At 41.5% G+C, this 22,331-nt stretch overlaps 1 protein-coding gene across 1 annotated transcript; it reads left to right on the top strand.

The window, feature by feature from the left end:
* Positions 1-741: 741 nt before the first annotated feature.
* On the top strand, positions 742-19,408 carry ELK4 (ETS transcription factor ELK4). Its single transcript, XM_074351959.1, has 5 exons — positions 742-971; positions 6,748-6,963; positions 8,221-9,093; positions 9,843-9,959; positions 11,370-19,408. Exons 2-5 carry the CDS (start codon positions 6,757-6,759, stop codon positions 11,466-11,468), a joined length of 1,296 nt encoding a protein of 431 aa, XP_074208060.1. The 5' UTR covers positions 742-971; positions 6,748-6,756; the 3' UTR covers positions 11,469-19,408.
* The last annotated feature ends 2,923 nt before the right edge of the window (positions 19,409-22,331 follow it).

Raw genomic sequence — 22,331 nt, forward strand, 5'->3', positions numbered from 1 at the left:
CTGGATGGATTCCAGGTCTCTGACTCCAGCGTCAAAAGGAGCTTTCCCCACAAAACCAGGGATTCCCCTGGTCAGTCCCCGGGCTAGAGGGCCAGAGTTGCCGACTGAATATTTATCAAGTGTTGGTCGTGTCTGGGATCTTACACTTCGATGAGCAGACTGTGGCGGTACCAACCTCTCCTTCCACCCAGCCAGGAAGAAGGCAGGACGGGAAGCCTGGAGGGTGAAGCCCTCACACTTAAGCTTCACAACAACAGAAGTGGTCCCTTGGAGGCCGCTCGACGAGCGCCACCTCTTCCCTCGGGCGGGGGAGGCACGGAGGGGCCCCAGCTCCTCCGAGGTCCCGACGCCCGTGGCAGCTTTGGTGCGAGGGTTCGGGTCGTGCGCCTCAGCAAACAGTAACTGCTTAGTAGTCCAGAGGAGAGTGCACAGCTGGGAACCCCAGGGGGCGCCCTCGCCGCGCCCACACCCGCACCCCTGGCCCCCAACCCCGGGACAGGGGCGGCGGCGGCGGCGAGCTGCGCCCCTCCGCCGGCGGCCCCTCCCTTCCCGCCCCCGGAAGTGACGCGCGGCGGCTCCGGCGTCGGGAGGGGGGGCCCGACGCAACCTGGGGGGTTTGAGAGTGGCGGCGGCCGCGGAGCGAGTGGCAGGCCCGGCCGCGGCGAGGAACGCCCCGAGCGCGCGCGCCCGGCGGGTAGCGGCCCCGACGACCCGCGGCGCCGCCGCCGCCGCGTGCGGGGGCGGGAGGGCGGGGCGCTAGGAGCCGCAGCGGGTGCGGCGGCGGCGGGAGATGCGGGCGGCTGCGGGCACCCGGCGGGCTCGGCTCGGCCGCCGCCGCCTTCTCTGGCTGCGCCGCTGGGGTCGCAGCGGCTGCCGCGCCGTCCTCGAATTCCCAGCGTGAGGACGTGGAGGGCGGAGAGGAGCATCGTGTTCGAGGCGGAGACCTGGAGAGAGCCCCGCGCGCGGCCTCGGTGAGCTGCGAGCCCCGCGCGCCCCGTCCACCCCGCGCCCCGTCGGGGTCTCACGGCCGCCACCCACAACGGCGGGGAGCGCGGGCGGGGACTCGGGGCACAACAGGAAGTGAGCGCGCGGGGGCGGGCGCGGGGGCTGCGGCCGCGCGCTCCCCTGGGGACCCGCCCCGCCCCGTCCCGCCTTGTCTGGCGGCCCCAGCCCCGAGGCGCGCAGGTGGACGCGGGAGCGCCCCGCTCCCCTCTCTTCGCCTCTTGTTTGGTCCCGCGAGGCCCCTGGGTCAAAAGGGGGTTGGGAGGTTTTTCTGGGTTTTTCGTTTAGTTTTGTATTTTGCCGGGGTGGCGGGGCTGCCGGGAGGGGAGCATTTCTGACTTTCTGTAGTGACAGGAAGTTGGAAAGTGAAAGTACAGTTTACCCAGGCCGAGTGAGGTTGCGGCTCTTCCCCCGGACTTTGATCTCCTCCGGGGCACACGGTCATCCGTGTCTCTTCCTCCCCCCCCCCCCCCGCCCCAGACTCGCTATTCATCCGGTGTCAAGTTTCATTTCTTTTTGTACTTCTCTCCAGCAAGCACCCTCCCCCCCTCCTTTACTTTCTGCTTAATGTACAGCTGCAGCGAGGCTGGTGGCTTCTTCATTCCTGGGAAGACCAATTGGAAACATCTTTTGGTGGCTGAATATTAACTGGCTTTGGCAGGAAATAAGGGGCATTGTTGACTGAAGTAGTCAAAAAATACACAGTTGGCTTTTTTCCAGGTTTTTGCTTTTTGAAGTTTAGGGTTTTAAAATTAAGATTCCGGAGTTTTACTCCTTATGGGAACGATTCACGCATGTCTGGTTGGTGGATCAGATCCTCCCTTCCCTTTTGCCGTCTCCTACTCACCACCCCACTGCGGAAAACCTGGTGCTTCGATACTCAAAACTGTCAGTGATGTTTTCGTTAAAATGTAGTGTGATTCAGTTTTACCCCCTCGGGAACTCTTTCCTCTTTGATTTTATTTAAACATTAAAACTGCGTAAATGGAATCCATTTAGGGAAGTGTTGTTTTTAAGTTTTATTGTAACAGCACACTTTCAATATTTCTGTTAGGATACTGTGTGGTTAGATACACTAGGTTACTTTTTGACAGCGAGGATGGTTTTAATTCAAAACTAGTCTTGATACATATCATAATTTGTTTTTGTTTTATTTAAGCAGCACTCTGAATTTGGAGGCTGGAATTTATTTTTTCGGGTCTAAATACTGTTTCTGAAAAATGGACTATGGGTCACCACAGCAACTGGACTATGTGTATTATAAACATGTTTAGGGTGGAAAAGGTTTTATTTAATAGACTTCCTTTCTCTAATGAGTTACTTCAGCATGTTCCCTCTTTCATTTTAGCACAGGGATTAATCCACTATCTTTGAAGCATTAAGGTAGAATCAATTATGTTTTCCACATTTAACCCCTCAAAAGTCAGATTCCTTCATTTGGATCAATTAAGTGTTTCCCTCCCTCCTTATAATGGTACTGAAAAACTTTTAAAACAGTAATTTTTGGGAAAAACTGTAATTGTAGAATCATTGAGATTTTTGTGAGACGTAAAACGAGAGTTTGGATTTTTTTGACTGATAGGTAACAAGAATAAAAGTAGTGATTTTTTTGGCTCTTTATTTTACCTTTGTAATTTTAAATAACTGTCTTTTGTAACTTTTTCCCTCTTAGTTCTCTTTTATGGTTGAGGAAATTATTGAATTTCATATTAATAGCACATTTTTGGGAACTAGAATGAAGAGGTTCAACTTTATATGTCCAGTTGTTCACCACCTGTTCAAAGAATAAACTGATACCAAAACTGAATGAGTAAAATATTCCTTTAAAGTGCCCACTGAGCATGTTTGTTTTATGTCTTCGTTATTTTTTTGCAGAAGAATTTTTTTTCCCCAGTATTTCAGTCCAAAACCACAGTGCCCTTTTTCTTTCACAACAACTTTCTATCCCAGAGGCCCTGTAAAGTGCTAGAGAAGCTTCAGTGTTTTCCGCAGAATTATGTTCTGCCCTGAAGTATCCACCAGCTCCACCAGCTTTTCGCCCAGTACAAGCTCTCCTCTAATAACCAAAGGGGGAGGTGCATGTTAAACCAACACCCCCTTGGGAACACCTCTCATTTGCTCAGGATGGCACGTGTATGCTCATTGTGGAGATGTCGGTGGTTCTGTCTTTTTGCATGTATGGCTTAGCTGTTATAAACCTGTAGGGCTCAAGCATTATCTACATGATAGACATTAAGACTCTAGGATTTGGTTTGGGGAATTTTTCCAAAAATAAATGGAATTATAGGTACCAACTTTGTAATAGTCCTGAGATTCCGGTTCTCTGCCTGTCTTTCTTCTTTCCTCCTCCCTCTCCTCCTTCCAGCATCATCATCATCACCGTCATTGTCATCATCTTTCTCACACATATACACTCTCCTATAAGCAGTCTTTTTTTTGGGGGGGTAGGTTTATTTGCTTATTCATAAAAATCATTTATCTATTTAATTTCTTTCTTCCAGAACCCAGGACCTCATGTGTGCTACACACACACTCTACCACTGAGCTGTACCCTCTCCCCTCCTATAAGCATTCTTGATATGAGGATGATATCTGAAAATGCAGAGACCGAATTCTTTGGTTAAGCTGAAATTTACTAGGGAGTAGCAGATTTATTAGACTATCAAATAAGTGTTTAAATGGAAAACATCTGTAGTTAAAAAGTAACTTGCCATGGGTAGGGATCATCAGAAGAAAAGCCTCTTTGGTAAATTCAGGAAATGGCAGGGCATCTTCCACCTCCCCACCCAGTACTTGGTGGATATAATAAACAAACCACCATTTAACTTTTAACAGCTCAGGTGAGGCTATAGGAAACTATGATTTCCAGTGGGCATGGTTATTTAGCGTTAAAGTAACACTTCATATTTGTAGATTATTGTCACAGTATCTAATAATGTAATACTTCTTTACAACCCACTGGTGATCTGAATGCTTTTACCATCTGGGGAAGTGGTTTCCCTAATGAACAGAGTACATGACTGTGATGAAAGAGACTTGGATTCATGGCCTCAGTTTCTCCATTAACTCTCATTATGGGAGGCATCTCCCCCTTTTTCTTCTTTATTATTTTCCCATCTCTATTTCTGGATGACAGTATCTCTGTACAACCAGCTTCACAGTGATAACTGGAGGACATTCTGAGTGTCTCAGAAAAGTTATAGAAATGCAGATGCTTTCCAGTACTGTTCCTTGTCTCAGCCCATTTTGGAAGCAGGCATAGTTGATCTTTAAGGATCCCATCCTCTCTGAGTTAAATATGGTTAGAGTTAGGTTTCTCAGCCCTAACTTTTGTATTGTTTGTACTGTTTCTTTTGATATCTTTATTGAGATATAATTCACATACCATAAAATTCACCTACTCAAAGCGTTCATCAGTTCAGTGGTTTTAGTATATTCACAGAGTTGTATACCACTGCCACAATCTAAATTTAGAATATTTTCATCACCCCCTTAGCAGTCACTCCCCATTCTTCTCCCCGCCTACCCTTCCCGAACCCCTGTTCCCAGCCCTAAGCAACCACTGATCTACGTTCTTTGCCTATTCTGGACCTTTCATACAAATGGAATCATACAACGTGTGGTCTTTTGTGGCTGGCTTCTTCCACTTAGCATAATTTCAAGATTCATCCATTAAAGGAGCCCACATCAGTACTTCATTCCTTTTTCTGGCTAATACTCCACTCTGTGGTTATACTACATTTTGCTTGTCCACAGTTGATGGCATTAAGGTGGTTTCTACTTTTTGGATGCTATGAATACCATCGTGAGCATACCACAAGAGCACACTTGTACAAGTGTCTGTGTCGACATACAGTTTCATTTCTCTAGGGCATATACCTAAGAATGGAATTACCGGGTCATTTGGTAACTCTGTTTAGTATTTGAGGAACTGTCAAACTGTTCTCCAAAGTGGCCACACCATTTTACATTCCCACCAGCAGCATATGAGGGTTTCACTTTCTCCACATTCTCGCCAACACATGTCATCTGTCTTTTTGATTATATCCATCCTAGTGGGTGTGAAGTGGTATCTTATGTGGTTTTGATTTTCATCTACCTAACAACTAATGATGTTGAGCATCTTTTCATGTGCTTATTGGCCATTTATATATCTTTTTGGAGAGATGTCTTTTCAAGTCCTTTGTCAATTTTCAATTTTTTCCTAGTCATAAGAATTCTTTACATAGTTTTGATAAGTCCCTTATTATTTGAAAATAATTTCTCCCATTCCAAGGATTATCTTCTCACGTGGTGGTATTATTTGTAGCACGAAAGTTTTAAATTTTGGTGTAGTCCAGTTTACCTGTTTTATAGTATTTTAATGGTTTTGGTTTGTCTTCAAGTCCTGTCCTGATCCATTGGGATCTAATTTGTAGATAAAGGAAGGTTTTTTGATTTTTTGTGTGTAAAGTTCCATTATAGACCTCTTAGGATGTCCTTGTATGTATTTGGCCGGAGTTTCTGTTCTACAGAACTATTCCTTATAAACAAGGTGTTTTGAAGTTTTTGTGAGGAAAATAACTGAGAACATTTCCTTGCTGCTTGCTCCATTGTCTAAACCAATGGTTATTAACTGAGATGATTTGTGCCCCAGGAGAACATTTGGCAACGTCTAGAGACATTTTGATTGTCAAATTGAGCAGGATGTGCTACTGGCATCTAATGGGTAGAGGCCAGAGGTGTGGTTAAAACTGCATACAGTGCACAAGGACAGCCTCTAGGAACAAAGAATTATCTGGCCCAAAATATCAATAGTGCTGAAGTTAAGAAACTCTGGCCTAAACAGGAAGATCCTAAAACTTGAACTGTTGGAAGATTTCTCAGTTCAGGTCTTGATAATCCCATAAAGGTTGCTATTCAAGCAAAAGGAAGGTCTACACAAATGGAATCCCTGTGGACAAAATGGTGACAGAATTGTAAAGTAGAGAACATTTTGCTGAATTTTCAGTGCTGCCAATTTATATGTAAATTCCGCTTATGATAATGGAAACCATGTGGAGGAGAAATACCAGCGGAGCAAAAGTAGATTGTTCCCTATACCTCCAGCCACCCTGAGACACACACATACATGTCCTGGCACAGAAACCAACTGGACTAACTTAGACAGATGCTGAGATGGTGGTCTTCTCAGGGAATGTGACAATGAGTTTTTAAGATAAAATTTAATAACAGTGATACTCTATTGATTGGCATTCATCAGTCTGCTCCTGTCATTTATGCAACTAGCTTTATCTCCCAGCAAGATTTTTTTCTTTTTTTGAAAAAAAATTTTACTTATCACTGTATTACTTAATTGTTTTTTATTGGAGAGGGGAGGTAACTAGGTTTATTTGTTTTTAGGAGGCACTGGGGATTGAACCCAGGACCTCTTGCATGCTAAGCATGTACTCTACCACTGAGCTATACCTCCCCTCAAGGTTTTTCTTAAGTGGCTTGTCATGCTTCAGTTTGGACTCTGGATCTAGATTGCCTGGGTTTCAATCTCAGCTCCACCGTTTACTTTTGTGACTTTGGACAGGTTACTTAACTCTTATGGATCAGTTTTTTCCCACAAGTAATGAGGCTGCAGTAGTATCTGTCTTAGAGAATGGTTGGGGGGACGAAATAAAGTAATACAGTTAGAGGACTTAAAACAGTGCCTGACATACAGTGTTATGTAAGTGTTGGCTGTTAATTGTGTATCTTATCTGATGCCTCTTTCAGCTCATTGCTATGGACAGTGCTATCACCCTGTGGCAGTTCCTCCTTCAGCTCCTGAAGGAGCCGCAGAACGATCACATGATCTGCTGGACCTCTAATAATGGGGAGTTCAAGCTTTTGCAGGCGGAAGAGGTGGCTCGTCTCTGGGGGATTCGAAAGAACAAGCCTAATATGAATTATGACAAACTCAGCCGCGCCCTCAGATACTATTATGTAAAGGTAATACACGTCCACTTCAAAGCAAGAATTTTTCCTTCTCTTCTGTTGATGTTAGCCGTACTAATGTCCTGGTTTATTTATTTATTAAAAGAAATTTTTTAAATTGAGGTATAATTGACATACAAGATTATATTTGTTTCCTGTATACAGTATAATGGTGCAATATTTGTATATATTTGTATACATTGTGAAATGATCACTGTTCTGGTTTATTTAATCCAATTTATTTTCTACCTTCAGCAGTTTGGAATTAGAATGAAAGATGTAAATGTTCTAGCTGTATTTCTGTAAATTCTTATTCAGTACCCCACTCCTACTGCATTTATTTCATTCCTAATTGTAATTGTCTTCAAAGAAGAAATGAGGATAGAGGTGGAATAAGGAAAAGGAAATTTGAGATTCTTAAGTATAAATAAATACTCTTGTTTCTGTCAATTTACTTTAAAAATTGTCTCATCTGGGGCATGGGTAATAGCTCAGTGGTAGAGCATATGCTTAGCATGCATGAGGTCCTGGGTTCAATCCTCTGTACCTCCATTAAAAAAAAAAAGTGAAAAAAATTTGTCACATAATTCTTTGTTTTTTAGCTTTACTTAATTTTTACTTTTTAGTTTAACCCAGAACACAAATTAAAACCTTAAAGAATAACTGTTAATACGTAGATTTGATTTCTTAGTTAAAATTTATTTTTTAAATTTCTTATTATTTTGAATACATTCTTGGGCCCTGAGGTAAAATAAATGGCTCAAATGGATAGAATTAGAATGAGAAGCTGGGATCGTAATTTCTTTCATCTGTAAGTGGTTGATACTATCAGCTTTCCTGTATGGAGATACGAGATAAGAAACAACTGGGGTTTCTGAAGGAAGTAGGGACCTTAGCAGAACTAATGTTCTAAATTCCTTTTGACTTACTCAGGATGTGAATGGCTTGTACCTTTGCAATTATTTGAGATTGCAGTTCAGCAATTTTTGACTTCACACAGATATTTGGTTGACAGTGTTTAGCAATTAAAATCTCTCAGCTTTTATGTAATGTATCAGTTCCATTGTTAATAAGACATTTAAATGTTTTAACTTTGACTCCATTATCGTAGGAACTGTGTTTGATATGACTAGATAAATTTGGATGCTTTTGAAGCTTTCAAGTGAACTACCTATCAAATAGAGAACCCCATTAGGTCAGCTTTTTCCTGAGCCGTTGTGGGGGGGTAAGTTTATAAGAAAGTGTAAGAATGCCTATTTTATTTATTTACAGAATATCATTAAAAAAGTGAATGGTCAGAAGTTTGTGTACAAGTTTGTCTCATACCCAGAGATTCTGAACATGGATCCAATGACAGTGGGCAGGGTTGAGGGAGACTGTGAAGCTTTAAGCATCAGCGAAGTCAGCAGCAGCAGTTCCAAAGATATGGAGAGTGTGGGGAAAGAGAAGCCTCCCCAGCCTGGTGCCAAGACCTCTAGCCGCAATGACTACATACACTCCGGCTTGTATTCTTCATTTACCCTCAACTCTTTGAACTCCTCCAACAGGAAGCTTTTCAAATCTATAAAGGTTGAGAATCCGGCTGAGAAATTGGCAGAGAAAAAATCTCAGGAGCCAGCACCATCTGTTATCAAATTTGTAACAACACCTTCCAAAAAGCCACCAGTTGAACCTCTTGCTGCCGCCATTTCAACTGGCCCAAGTATTTCTCCATCTTCAGAAGAAACTATCCAAGTGTTAGAAACCTTGGCTTCCCCCAAACTGCCTTCGCTGGAAGTCCCAGCTCCTGCATCCAGTGTAACTACGGCCTTTACCACCACCCCTCCTATTTCGTCCGTATCCCCTTTGCAGGAACCTCCTAGAACACCTTCACCACCGCTGAGTTCCAACCCAGACATGGACACAGACATGAAGTCAGTGGCTTCTCAGCCAATGGAACTTCCAGAGAACTTGTCACTGGAGCCTAAAGACCAGGATTCAGCTTTGCCAGAAAAGGACAAAACAAATAATTCATCAAGGTCCAAGAAACCCAAAGGGCTAGAGCTGGCCCCGACCCTCGTGATCACAGGCAGTGATCCAAGCCCACTGGGGATATTGAGCCCTTCTCTCCCTACAGCTTCTCTCACGCCAGCACTTTTTTCACAGGTAACACTCTTTCTTTTCAGTGTCACCATTGTTTGCTCTTACTCACCTTTTAAAACAAGTCCAGAATTTATTAACCTCAAGTTCTCATTCACTCTGTAGCTTTGTCTTAGGGAGGTTATGTATGGTTCCGTGAAGGTAACCCAATTCCTCACCTCATTAGGATTGTCAAAATAAAAGGTTTGGAATGTTGTGTTAAAAAATTCATTGTTCTACAAGTAAACAAATGTTTAGGTTTTTTCCACTTTCTCTTAAAGAGAATACTTTTTTTTTCTCTCCTTTTTGGTCTTATACCAAACAGCAGTAATCTCAAGTTAGAAAACAGACCCTGAGGACCTTAAGAAAAATGGTGTGATGTTGAGTACCAAATTTGTACAGTTACATGAGATATTTCTTAACTTGCTCATCTCATGTAACATTTAAATAGATTACTCCCAGACCTTCTTGTTATTAAAGCGAAACTGTGTATGACTCAGTTACCCATTATTTCTCTGCACCTGAATTCAGATTGGTTTTTCTGTTTAAAAAAGATCCTACAAAAACAGGTTAGAAAATATTTTGATCTTTATCTTTCCTGGGTTGTTAAAGTAAATTCTGAGGTTTTTTTTCATCATGGTAAAATTTCAGACTTGGAAATATTTGGAGTGGAGAATAAGACAATATTTGGGTTCAGGGTTATTTGTGTATCATTACGAGGGTAAAACACAATCCTGATAAGCCATTTAGTTCTATTTTTGTTCTGTGTATTGCAGACGCCCATCTTACTGACCCCGAGCCCCTTGCTCTCCAGTATCCACTTTTGGAGTACTCTCAGCCCTGTTGCTCCCCTAAGTCCAGCCAGACTGCAAGGTGCTAACACACTTTTTCAGGTAAATTGCATAAAAGTTTGTTGTCTTTTGTAACTGGGGCGTGGTAAATGAAGGAAGAGGTGAAAGGGCGGTATCCACTCTTCCGTTTAATCTCGGTAAAACTTCCACTTAATGAGTGTTCTTTAGATTTACTTTTGAATTTCTCACTGTTAACTTTCCGGCCAGCAAACAACTCACATAAATATTCACAGTAAAGTTTCCTTTGCATTATTTACTGTTTCATGCATTTGAATTAGACCAAGAATTGTTCAATACTGCAGTAGATTTTGAGCCCACCCAATTATTTTTTGTCATTTTAAATGCTAGAAATCCTCTTTTCTAGGGAAAAAAGCATATTTCTGTGTACGTATGTATTTTAGGGGGGGAACTCTGCACACAGGTTTCCCCTTTTAACTGAGGAGTGATGAAAAATAGAGAAAACTCTTGAGAAAAGTATTTCAAATACTCCCTTTTCCCCCTCACTCAGAATTGATACTCGTCAACATTTTAAATATATATATATTATACTATCTCTTAACCAGGATCTTAGGAAAGGCCTCACAGCTTTAAACCACCATTTTGCCCAAATCTAGACTTTATAACTTGCAGACTTTCTTGTAGTTGGTTCATTCACTTATTTGAGGGTGACTCCCTGGGAAATTTTCTTAGATTTTGTAATTTAACTTCTCATTTATTCTTTTGGAAATGAAGTGGTAAGGGGGGAAAAAAAGAACATTAAAAATCTTTTTACTTTGGCAGTTTTTTTCTTCTTTGCAAAAAGTTCTCAATTATTCATTTGAGAAAATGTTGAGAATTTTCCATATTTCATTTTTACATTTTTCTTTGCCTCTCACGGACAGATAATTGAGTTAAGAGAGAGATCTGTGACCTTCAGCAAAGTCACAGTGCTCGAGTAGCTTCAGCCTGACGTCCCCATAGAGACGTGGTCTCAGAATGCATGTTGGGAGCCCTTTTCCCTGATGAGCACCCTACATCTAAACATCTAGTTATACATCTAGTTACACACAGAGTGAGGAGACGGGCATCTCCTTCTGGACCTCTTATTGGCAGTCTGTGATTTGCTTTATAGCCGAATTATGCTCTGTAGTGCATGCTGTCATTCACTGGACTTTCTAAAACCTTCCTTTGAAGTTAAGTGTAAACCTGTGTTCCTTAGGATCTGAGAGAAGGTATAGGTTTGTTCTTTCTGTTCCATCAAGGTAGGCTGGAGAGTGTGTTAATATGTAACATATAAGACAAACAACTTTTTTCTTTCAAGTTTTTGTGTCATCATATTCTCCCATGATAAACAATGACTGCCTTTGTCCTGTGAGTCACTGCAGGTGGCTGTCACGTTCTGCCTCAGGGAATATAATAGTGAAATTTGGGGTTGTGTAATAGGATGATAATGTGTGTCATTTTCTTTCTCAGTTTCCTTCTGTGCTGAACAGTCATGGGCCGTTCACTCTTTCTGGCCTGGATGGACCCTCCACCCCTGGCCCATTTTCCCCAGACCTACAGAAAACATGACCTATGTGCTGTGGAGTGAGAGAACCAAGGAATAAGGAGACAGAGAGACTTTCACCGTGATCACATTCAGAGTGAGCGGTTGATAACTTCCACAGTGCTGATGATAGACTGTGGTGATTTTTGCCATTCTCCATTAAAACGCTTTTTTAGGATTCTCTTTGAAGAGGACTCAAGTCAGACTGTGTGTAAAAATGCCTTAATTGGAGTCCAAACTCCATTTCCCTCTTTTTCTTTCTTTTTTTAAAAATGTTTTGGATTTTGTGTTACATTTTTGGTGGGGTTTAGCAGCTAGCTATGCTTTGCAAGAGCAACTAAGAACAAAGTTACTCCTTCTGCCTTATTGGGACCCTTTACCCAGGAAAAAATTATGTTTTGAGTATATTATTTAAAGCAATGTAAGTTAAATGAAATTGGCCACATGCTTTGTTGAATGCTAAGAATGAGTTGTGCGTAAGTAGTGGAGGAAGAAGAGTCATTCCTATTCACACAAAGTAAAATTGGAGCAGGACTGTTGGGGAGGTTCTGTTTGGCTGTCAGCTGTAACACATGTAAGCACCTCCACAAAAAGGCGTCTTACTTACATTTATTCAGGCTGGGTCTCCTAGCCGTATGTGTGATGTTGTCTGAACCTGTCAGCAGAGCATGGAGCTGGTTTATTCCCACATAGGAAGACCTTTAAGCCTGAAGCTTAAGACAGTGTTTGGAACAATCAGTGAGAATAGGGGACCCCGTCTCTGGCACAGGAATGTCATCTGCTCTCTGGGTAGAGTGAGCACACACCTGTGGAATACAGCTTGCTACATGATGGGTTTTGAGGGGATGAACCTGGGTTTTGAAATTTTGAGGCATCTCTGAATCAAAGATTCAATTGAATAAAATAACTTGAAACAAGTGGGGCTTTTCCCAGTTATAAGGTACCCAGTGTGAAGGACCCTTTCTTCTGTTCATTTTATCCCGTTTTCTACTTTGTGTTTATCTTTTAAATTCAAGGTTGTTAGAGGTTGTGGTAGTTTTAACGATATAATTAGGAAGATGAAAAGCAAAGTGAAGCCTCCAAGTCTGTGGTGAGGTGAAGATACGCTTTTTTGAAAAAAAATTTGTTTTTAATTGGGAGCAGAATCCATTTGGAAACGCTCATACATAGGGATTGGATTATTTATTTTTGTAGTGAAAAACAGGCCTTCATCTCTACCAAATTTATAAAGTATTACCATAGGGTAATCAGTGCCAGGTCCAGGCAGATTTGTTGATCCCCCAAACTGAATTAATACCAACATCACAGTGGTGTCTTTTGAAAAATGAGGCTTTAAAATCCAGGATTAGATGGTATGCCGCACCACCAACCACTCTGCCCATTGAGCTAGTCTTTTAACCCTAGAAATAGTTCCTATAATTGAATCACCTGAACTAAATGGAAAGCGGGAGTGAGGATTTGAGGGCTTAACATGACACTGCTATAAACCAGCATCGTCCAGATGTATAATGTTCACTTTAGTTTGTTTATATACAGTGTAGAGGAACTCTAGTGTAAGACGTCAGTGCTAGTTGGTTAGTAGCAGAGGGACGGGATTCAGGGAGCTGCCTTTATATTTGTAGCGTTGGAGACCTGTTACTGGTTCATTTGTGGCCACCAGCGGAAGAGTTCTGTTCCTGAGATGTGCAATAGTGGTGTTGCCGGGGAGTGTCCAGTGGTGATGGGGAGCAGACGTCCGGGGTGTTGTCCCCGACATGGAATCATTTCGTTTGCATGCCTGTTTGAAATTAGACTGCTCGGCAGCACTTTGCAATAGTTTTATTAGGTTACTTAACATTTTGTACATTAAATAAGTAAATATTGATGGCTTAATGTAGAGATATTTTAAATTTTGAAAGCACAAAAGAGTATCTTTTTGAATCAAAGGAGAAAAGCCATTGGTTGGTTTTCACAGATGATATCTTTGATAATTAACCGTGTCAGCACAGGGGTGCCCGGGAAGCCAAGGGCACCTTGAAGACTCAGTCAAAGCAAGTTCCTAGGAACTAGTTTTAGTGAGTCCTCTGCCTCTGAGCCTCTCCCGGAAGTCTCTGAGAGGCCTGGGCCTTAGGGGGTAGATGGTCATCTGCTTATTACTCTTTGAGATCAGCTGTTCTGGGGAAGCTGGTGTGTGTGTTTGTGTGCGTGTGCTTGTGTGTTCGCTTTTTAAATGAAATGAAGCTACAGCCTTAGCGCAAGTATTTGAGGCAGATCATTCTATTTGTAAACTACCTCCTTCCTGGGAAAGTCTCTGTATTTTTTTGCGCATCCGCAGAGTTCTTAGCATTAAAAGGTGACATACCAACTTAAGATCAGCCTTCACTGGAGAGACTTACATTTGGTAGCTGTAGCTGGTGTCCATCACTAGTCACTTTGCCAGGATGAATGCTGGTGGGCAAAAGTGGCCCAAGTGAAGACGGGAGCATGTTGAATGAGTTTTTGAGACTAACACGGTGATCAACTTAGCTTTCCATTTGCCCTGGCCCTTACCTAGTCAGTCGGATGCTGGGCAACGTTTAGCAACCAGGCCCTCCTTAGGGGTAAAAAAGACCCTTAAATTGTAGCATTTGCTGATTTTCCATGATGTAAGTTATCCCCCCTGTGGCGGATTCTAAGTGGCCACCTTGGGGTTGAGAAGGGATGTACCGCTGGCTCAGAGCCACACGCTCAGCCAGCGAGCTGCTGCGTTCATTCCACGCTGAGGGCATTTTCACGTACTTTCTAAAATCACTGTTTTCTTTTTGGTTTGTCACACTTCTTTTGTGATGTAATACTCCTCGTGGCATATTTTGTGTGTTCAAAGGTGAAACTTCTATTGATTTGAAAAAATTTATACATAATGGAAGAATCTAGAAACCCTCAAAAGGTCAACCTTAAGCTTCTTAAGAGTTCAAATATAGGTTTACTTTTTTTACATTTTGGTGGTTAAAATACAGATACAGTGATTTTTCTTTAGATTTTGATGGGGAAAATAAGCCCAAGAGCCCAGATAGTAAAAGGGTACTAGACTGTTTTTCACACTGGATTTTTTCTTTTTTTACACTCAAAGAATTCCTTGAAGATTACATACTATATTAGAGATCAAAAAAGGCAAAACTGACTGTTGTATCTCTTTACATGGCATGGTTTCTGGCTTTCTCCCTACGATGTGTCACTTAAGACTTGGAGAGGACACCAAGTTAGAGGCTTGGGGTTCTGGAGCTGTCACTGCAGGCTGCTGATATGACCCCTTCAGTTCCATTCACACCTGGCACTGTGTCATGTCATCTGATGACACTGCTTCACCCTGGTCTCATCATTTGTGTTGTGATTCTAAAGTTCCCAAAGACAGTTTTGTATATTTCTAGTGAATTTATGCACATTAGAAACACTCAGTGGCATTTCAGAAAAGCAGTCTCTAACCTTTTGGAACACACACCTTAATCAGTAACAGGTTTTGAACACAGATTCCCCATTGCAAATTCATACACATATACATCAAGTTATATACTGCTGGACTGAAGTAGTATGTATGTTACAAGACACAAATACACAAAAACAGAAGTTAAGGAGGGCATAAAAATAAATCTTGAGTGGAAATTCTAGTATTTTCTTCCTGCACCCAGTAGACTGTCTTCTGCACCCCCCCCCCCCCCCCCGTGGCATGTACTCGACTTTGAAGACCCCTGAGTACTGTTTCTCAGTCTAATCTTGGGGGGGAAAATGTGGATGCCTTATTGTGATACATGGGAAAACCCTTTATGTATTTGATCTGATTTTTATGTAAAATCTCTAGAAGATACTAGGAATTTTTCAGAAGAGCTTGTCATCCTCTCTCCCAAGCTTCACATTAATTCTTTTTCATAAGTTGCCGAACAGCCCATTACCAGATGCTTTCCAGAGCTTCACACGTATTACTTTTGACAGCCCATGTCTCTTTCCTTTTCATCTTAGGTATCACTTTATAATTTACTTTTATTTTGTTAAGTGCTCACAAGCTTCTTTGGGCCTTTTTCATGTTTTATTTTACCAACAGTTTCAGAATCACTTCAAGTTGCTTTATGCTTAAATTGCCTAACAACCTCCGTTTTCTTGCTGCATTAGTGTTTTTGATTTTTTAAAAATTGGTGCCATTCTTGGCATCTGAAGATATACTTTCTTGATGGGTCTGTTCTGTCCGTCACTTCACTTGGTGTATATATTTTATGTACCCATGCTAGAAACCTAGAGCTGTGCTGAGGCGCCATCGCTAGGTGTGTAAATAAACACGGCAGCAAGTGCTAGGTCTTTGTGCAGAAGCCTGGCGCTCCGGAGGAAGGGCCACACCAGCAGGAGAGTTCGACTCCTCACCGGCACGCGCTCTGTGACCCGAGGGCGGGACAGACATGGAATGGGAGAAGCTGATTGGTCAGCTCGTAGTAGTGACGTGGAGGTCAGCCGTAACTGTCTTGAGCAGGTACTCTGACCAGAGAATTAGTTTGATGGAAAATGTTTTTTGTTAATTATTGTCTTGGTTTGGGGTCAACAAATAAATGTCTTGTTACTGTTTTTAGTGCTGCTGGCGTTGCCTGAAACAAGGTGCCCTGTTAGTCCCCTGTGTCATCAGAACCGTGCTTACTGAAGTTGAAGTTTTCATCTTAGAATCTGAATTCTTGTGGGTGGTGGTGTATTAAGCAAGAAAAGAGGGCGGTTTGATTTCATTTCTCGTACTCGGTGGAACCTGTTAGGATAAAAGTCCTGTTTTTACCTGTGAACAGGGCAGATCTGAAAGGTGAGTTGTTGATGTAGTATGAATGTTCCATTTGAAGCTGCCAGTTTCTTCACGCTACTTTTCTGTGGGAAAAATTGTGATAGATTGACAGCCTGCCAGGACATAGCAATTTCTAGGGCGCTGCCATCCACACTTAGCCATTGTGAAAATGGAAATGAGAGTGGTTTGTGTGAGAGGGAAAGTGTTGGCTCTGAGCTTTCTACAGAAACCAGGAAATGCAAGCTGTTGTTAGCATCATTTTAAATGAAACCTCTAACAAGAAAATTTGTGAGGGATACAATCAAACACAGTAAGTCTCTTGAATGCTAATCTTTTGAGTATAATGCACATCAGCAAGTTTTATGAGGTTGACATTTTTATTTTAAAATATTTAATTAGGAAACGAGAGCATTTCTTTCCAAGGCATTCTGATGTTTTGGCTGAGTGCATATGTGTGTGTGTGTTGTGTGTGTGTATATACTGATGTATTGACTGAATATACGTTTGTGTGTATAAATAAATCTATTTTTCGGAGGGATCATATATTCATCCTAGTCTAGGATGGTTCCTAGGCTATTTTATACTAAAACTTAAGGGAAAAATTTGGCTGCACTTTGCAGTTGCCACTTTTTAAAAATTAATGCCTTGCACATTTCAGTTTTTTTAAAATACTTAGAATCATAAGCCTTAAAGACTAATTGCTTGTCAACATTTTAGAAATACCGTACAGTGCTATGTGTGACATACGCTAAGCAAAGTCATCTTAAACTGTTCTCTTATGTTCATGTATTATTGAGCAAATAAGGATGTTCTTTTTTTAAATTTCTACATTTATTTTTGTGTAAAATCCTTGTTATGTTGGGTTCTAAGTTTCTCAGAGAGGAGCTGTATACTAGAAGTCGTGTTTCTAAAATACAGATCTGACCATGACTCATACGGTGGGGGAGGAATTCTGGCATCGTAGCCTAATCTGTCCTCATGAACTGTACATAGTAAGCATTAGCAGAAACCTCAGAGTATCTTGGGTTGAATGTTCTTCCAACTTTGCCTTGGTTCCCATCTCATAAGGGCCCGTTCTGGTTCTGAACCCCTCCAAGGATTATAAGCCACGCGAGGACAGGCCTGGGATCTTCTGGACGGGATGAGGGTGGGGAGGTGCCCTGTGGCTTAAGTTCCAGCCAGTGGAATCACTCAAAGTTGCCTAGAGTTTAGGGGTGGGAATGCCATGTACTGGTATGAAATCACTTGGCACTTTTGGGGGCACCATTATTAGCACTGTTTTATTTTTAATAACTGGAAGCGCTTAATGATTATTTTGTTAAATTTCAGCTTAAGGATATTGAGGGTCAGGGAAGTAAGGTTTATTTCTTGTTTATATTTTCTGGAACTTAAGACCTGTTTGGAGAAGGGATAAACGATAAATGACCCAATGAGCCATTCTAGGCTCTGTAAGGTATGCTCTTTTGGCTAGGATGTTCTAAAATAATTTACAAGCTTTTAATACTGTGCTTTGTAGAAATGTATGAGTTTTAATGATTTGTCGTTGGTGGGTCATACTCAGCTTTGTGAGCTCGCCAATTTTAAGTTTCTTTCCTATTTAATCATTGTTGCTAATTGTCTGTCATGCAGGGGACACAGTCCCTTCTAAGACATTTCATACTTTTAATTTTTGATGGCAGTATTACCAGTGGGCTTTATATGTACATTACATTCATTGTTTATGTGATAAAGTAGCATATTGTATGAAGTTCCCCGTTCTGTATTAGTGAAATTAACTGAGGTGCATATATATAAAGATAGAAATGAATACAATTAATGTTTGATTACTCAGGCCTGTTTATTTGGGTTGGCCATTCGATCTTTTCCCATCACAATCATAAGTGTTTCTTCACTTTTACCTTCTAGCAGTTTCATTTATCTTTGTGGGCAGGGGAGATTAAATATGAAACTCAATCCAGTCATTTTGCTGCTGGTTGGCTTTGGTTTGAGGCAAATACAATTTTTGACTAAAATTGGTTTTTCTTTTTAGAATTATGCCCTTTTCACCAGATAATCAAGTTGGCTTTTTTTTTTTTTTCTTTTAAAGTGTATAATGTTGTGTTTTGCAGAACAAACTAATAATTTTCTAAGAGCCCTACTGGATCTTCAAGTGGTGGACATCACTTGAAAATTAAATAATGTTAAATTTTTGATTTTCACTGAACCAGTCTGTGAGTCAGGAGGAAAGCATCTGTCTGCTGTGGCGTTGACACAGAGTTGCGTTCTTCTACGTCCGTGTCTGCAGTTTGGGCTCTGTGGTAATAAGAACTCGTCGGGGTGCTTTCCTCAAACCTCTGTCCATTCAGCTGAGGAGACAGTTACTTCATTGTTTATTTTCCCCCTTGTTTATCTTTTTTTAATTTTACTTTGAAATCTATCTCATAATATCTAATACCCACTACTTTGATATAAATAGAATACATATGATGCCATTGCACACTTACCCAAAAGACTGCATTACTGTTAAAGTGTCATTGATAACTTGTCTTGATTAATTTCAATGTAATTTACATTAGGGAGACCTTCAGAGTATTAAAATCACTTTTTTTTTCCCTAAAAATCAACTCAAATGATGGTAACTGCTAACATTAATACCATGTTAATTGATGCAACTGGAGAGAAACTGCCACATCTTCTAGCTAAGCAGTCTGACTTCACCTGTTGGGAAATGAAGGGATGTTGTTTTAGGGAGGTTAGGATGGCTGGAGCCAGAGCCTTGAACTATCCATGTGCCCGGCAAAGAAGCTTTACAGAGCTTGGGGTGGTGAGCAAGAGCATGCGCTAGCACTTTGAGGGCTTTATAATATGCTGCTTTTAAGAGGAAAAAGTGTAGTTGATAACTCAGTGCATCTCCAGACACAGGAAGGGGTTGCTCTGAATAGCCAATCAGGTGATCTTTTTTTTTCCTCTCGCTTCAAGTTTTATGCAAAAATTACTGTTAAATTCTGTAATGATGATACAAAGATGATACATTTAAAAAATTATTTTATGTAAGAACTGACAGAGGAATCTGCTTTGTATAATGGCAAGCTGGCTTTAAGAAAGCACTGTATCAAATTTACTAAAGTCCAAGATTATATCGATGTGTTAATAGATGTATGTGCAACTAGATATGGACAACAATTGTATTTTTTTAAATAAATATTTTTAACAAAATGACTTTCTGAATTGATTATTTCCTTCTTGCACATTGATTGAGGTAGTTTCTGTGTATTTTATTTTCATCTATGCTAAATGTGGGTAAGGTAAATTCAGCTTTCCCAAGGGTTATCATTAAAACCTGGCCTTCAGCTATCTGATGTGCGTCTACATTAAAATATTTAAAGCCTGTGTTGAGATAGGTAGTGAAAAGGGGAAATGTAAAAATGATTGTTAATATAAAAAGGAATTAAAAGATTATTGACTTGCTAGAAAAGTTATTTGCCATGTGAAATCTTTTTTATTTTAGTTTTTAAAATGTGTTTACGCTTTTAAAAAGTATTTAAAATTTTAATCAGATTCTTTTGTTTTAGCCCTTTGTAAGTAGCAGGCTTTGCTTATTTCTGCTTTAGGCACTGTTCCTTCATGTAGTTGTGGAGATTAGAAACTGGAGACTTCAGTTCATTTAGCAAATGAAATTAGGCCCGTTTAGAACTGGGTTGATAATATATACGTGGGGGCAAGTCGGGGTAAGAGGTAGCAGAATCGCATCAGAGGTCTGTTTCATACTCCACGTGAGAAGAAGTTGAGTAACAAATTGTCTCTGGGGACAAGAGTTCACTAGCCCTGGTGAGATGTCCTTCAGATGGTGGGCAGTGGGTGGTACACTTGTGAGGACTGCTGGGTTCTAGACCCAGGTTCTCAAAACGCACTGCCTGGAACAGTAGTCCCACAAGGGCAAGTAAGTTTGGGAAACTGGGTCTTCACCCCTTGAGAGTCAAGATGCATATTAGACCTATTAAAAGCTTGAAGAAGTCTTAGTGAAAAAGCCTGTTTAATTCACAATTTTCTAACCTTTCTGACTGTTGACACATCCTCTTTTGAGAGGCATGATGTCGATTTTGCAATTACTTTCTGTGTTTCATAAATGCATCTAATGATAAACCCTAATATTGAGTAATTTTCCAGGGTTGGCATTATTAGGTAGGAGATAATCATTAACAGTTGTTAGCTTTCACATTGATTGTCACTACAAAGCACTGCGCTTACTGGAATAAACCCTGGAACTGAAAGGCGTCCGTGAAGGTGACTTCATTTGGAACATTCTAAAATACGAGGACATTATATAATGAAAAATGAAACGATAGTTTCTAACCTCTGTGCAAGTTAGGTGGCAAGCATTGGCGTCAAGGAGGTTGCTGGGACATCGGAGTTGATTTTATGACTCGCATGTGTTTTGCAGGCACCACCATTCAAACACTCTCTAGTCAAGGTCCCCTTCCATCCTGCCAAATACAACGGCTGAGGTTCAGTCCACGGGGGACCTTGTGGCAGCACTGATTACTTCCTCCTACTTAAGATACGCCTCACATGCCTTCCAGGAAACCACATTCTCTCCTGAACTTCCTCCTGCTTCTCTGGTTGCTTCTCTTATTTGCTCTGCTGGATCCTGTTCTTTTTCTCCGACCTCTGGGTGTTGCAGCATCCCAGGGCTGCATCTCCCATCTCTCTCCACACTCACTCCCTAGACGATCTCATTCAATCCCGTGGCGTTAAACACTCTTTATACATTAAGTGACCACAGCATTTCCATCTCCAGGCTTGACTTTTCTTTGAAGCTCCGGATTTTATATCTGTCAGCTGCCTTGACATCCAAGATAGCATCGCAAAGTGAACGTGTCCGGAAAAAACTCGAGCGCCCCCATCACCTTCCAGTGGCCTTTTCATGTACCCACTACACAACTCAGATGCCTGGGTTTGTTCTTGATTCCCATTTTTCCCTCTCACCCCACACCTAATCTGTCAGCAAACGCTGTCCGTTTGACTTTCAAAATACACTTTAATCTGATCACTTTCACTACTTCCGGTGCTACCAGCGTTGTCCAAGCCACCATCATCCCTTAATGGTTTATTGCAATTATACCCTTCAGGTGTCCCTGATTTCATCCTTGCCCCACAGTCTATTCTTCAAACAACCAGAGTATTACTTTCGAACATGTGAATCAGATCATGTCCCTTGCATGCCCACAATGCCCCCAATAACCTCACATAACTTAAAAAAAAATTAAAAATCCACATTTCTACCATGGCTTAATGAGCTGGTCCCCAACTACCGCTCCAGTCTATTTCCTGCCGCTCTCCGCCTTCCTTCCTGCACTGAGCCGCCCTGGCCTGCTCGCTCGCTGTTCCCCAGAGGCTACAAGCATGTTCAGTCTAGGGCCTTTGCGCTGGTTGTGTCCCCTCCTGCTGGATAGGATCTTCCCCAGGTCCTCGGATGCTTGCTCCTGCCTCTCTTTTAGGTTTCTGCACAAATGGTACCTCTTTAGAAAGGCCTCCTGGAGTATCTCTTGACATTTCCTCTTCACATCCCTCTTCCCTGCTGTATGTTTCTTTGTGGCACTCAATCATCACTCACCCTGTGTAACAGTTATCTCTGTTAACTTTGTGAGGCAGGCACTTCTGTCTCATCTCTGCTGTATCGCACCTAGATCAGTGCCTTAAACTGAGCAGGTGATAGAGAAATCTTTTAAATGAATAAATGGATTCTCTAAAAGACCTCTACGTCACTGTGTCTTCCTTCGTGAATCTGGTGTACTGACGGGTTAAATTGCCACATCCAAGTAGCAGAGGGAAATCTGGGAACAGGGCAATTCCACAGGACTCTGAAATGTCGCAACCCTTCAAAGGAGGAGATCAGGAAAAAAGCCCTATTTGCTCTGTAACTGATTTTGAAGTGTGGCATAAAAACCTAGCTGCTTTCCCTTATTCTGATTATACATAAGAGGAAATAGTGGCTCGCAGTCCTGTCTCTGAGAGTTTTGTTTCTTCTAAAATATGTCATGTGAACCTACAGTATGAGGGACACCTGCTTTGGGGGAATATTTGGTCATTTGTTTCTTATGTAAAAGGAACAACTGTCCTTCATAATGGACAACACACTTAC

The sequence above is a fragment of the Camelus bactrianus genome, chromosome 23, assembly GCF_048773025.1.
Source record: "Camelus bactrianus isolate YW-2024 breed Bactrian camel chromosome 23, ASM4877302v1, whole genome shotgun sequence".
Taxonomy (NCBI): Eukaryota; Metazoa; Chordata; class Mammalia; order Artiodactyla; family Camelidae; genus Camelus; species Camelus bactrianus.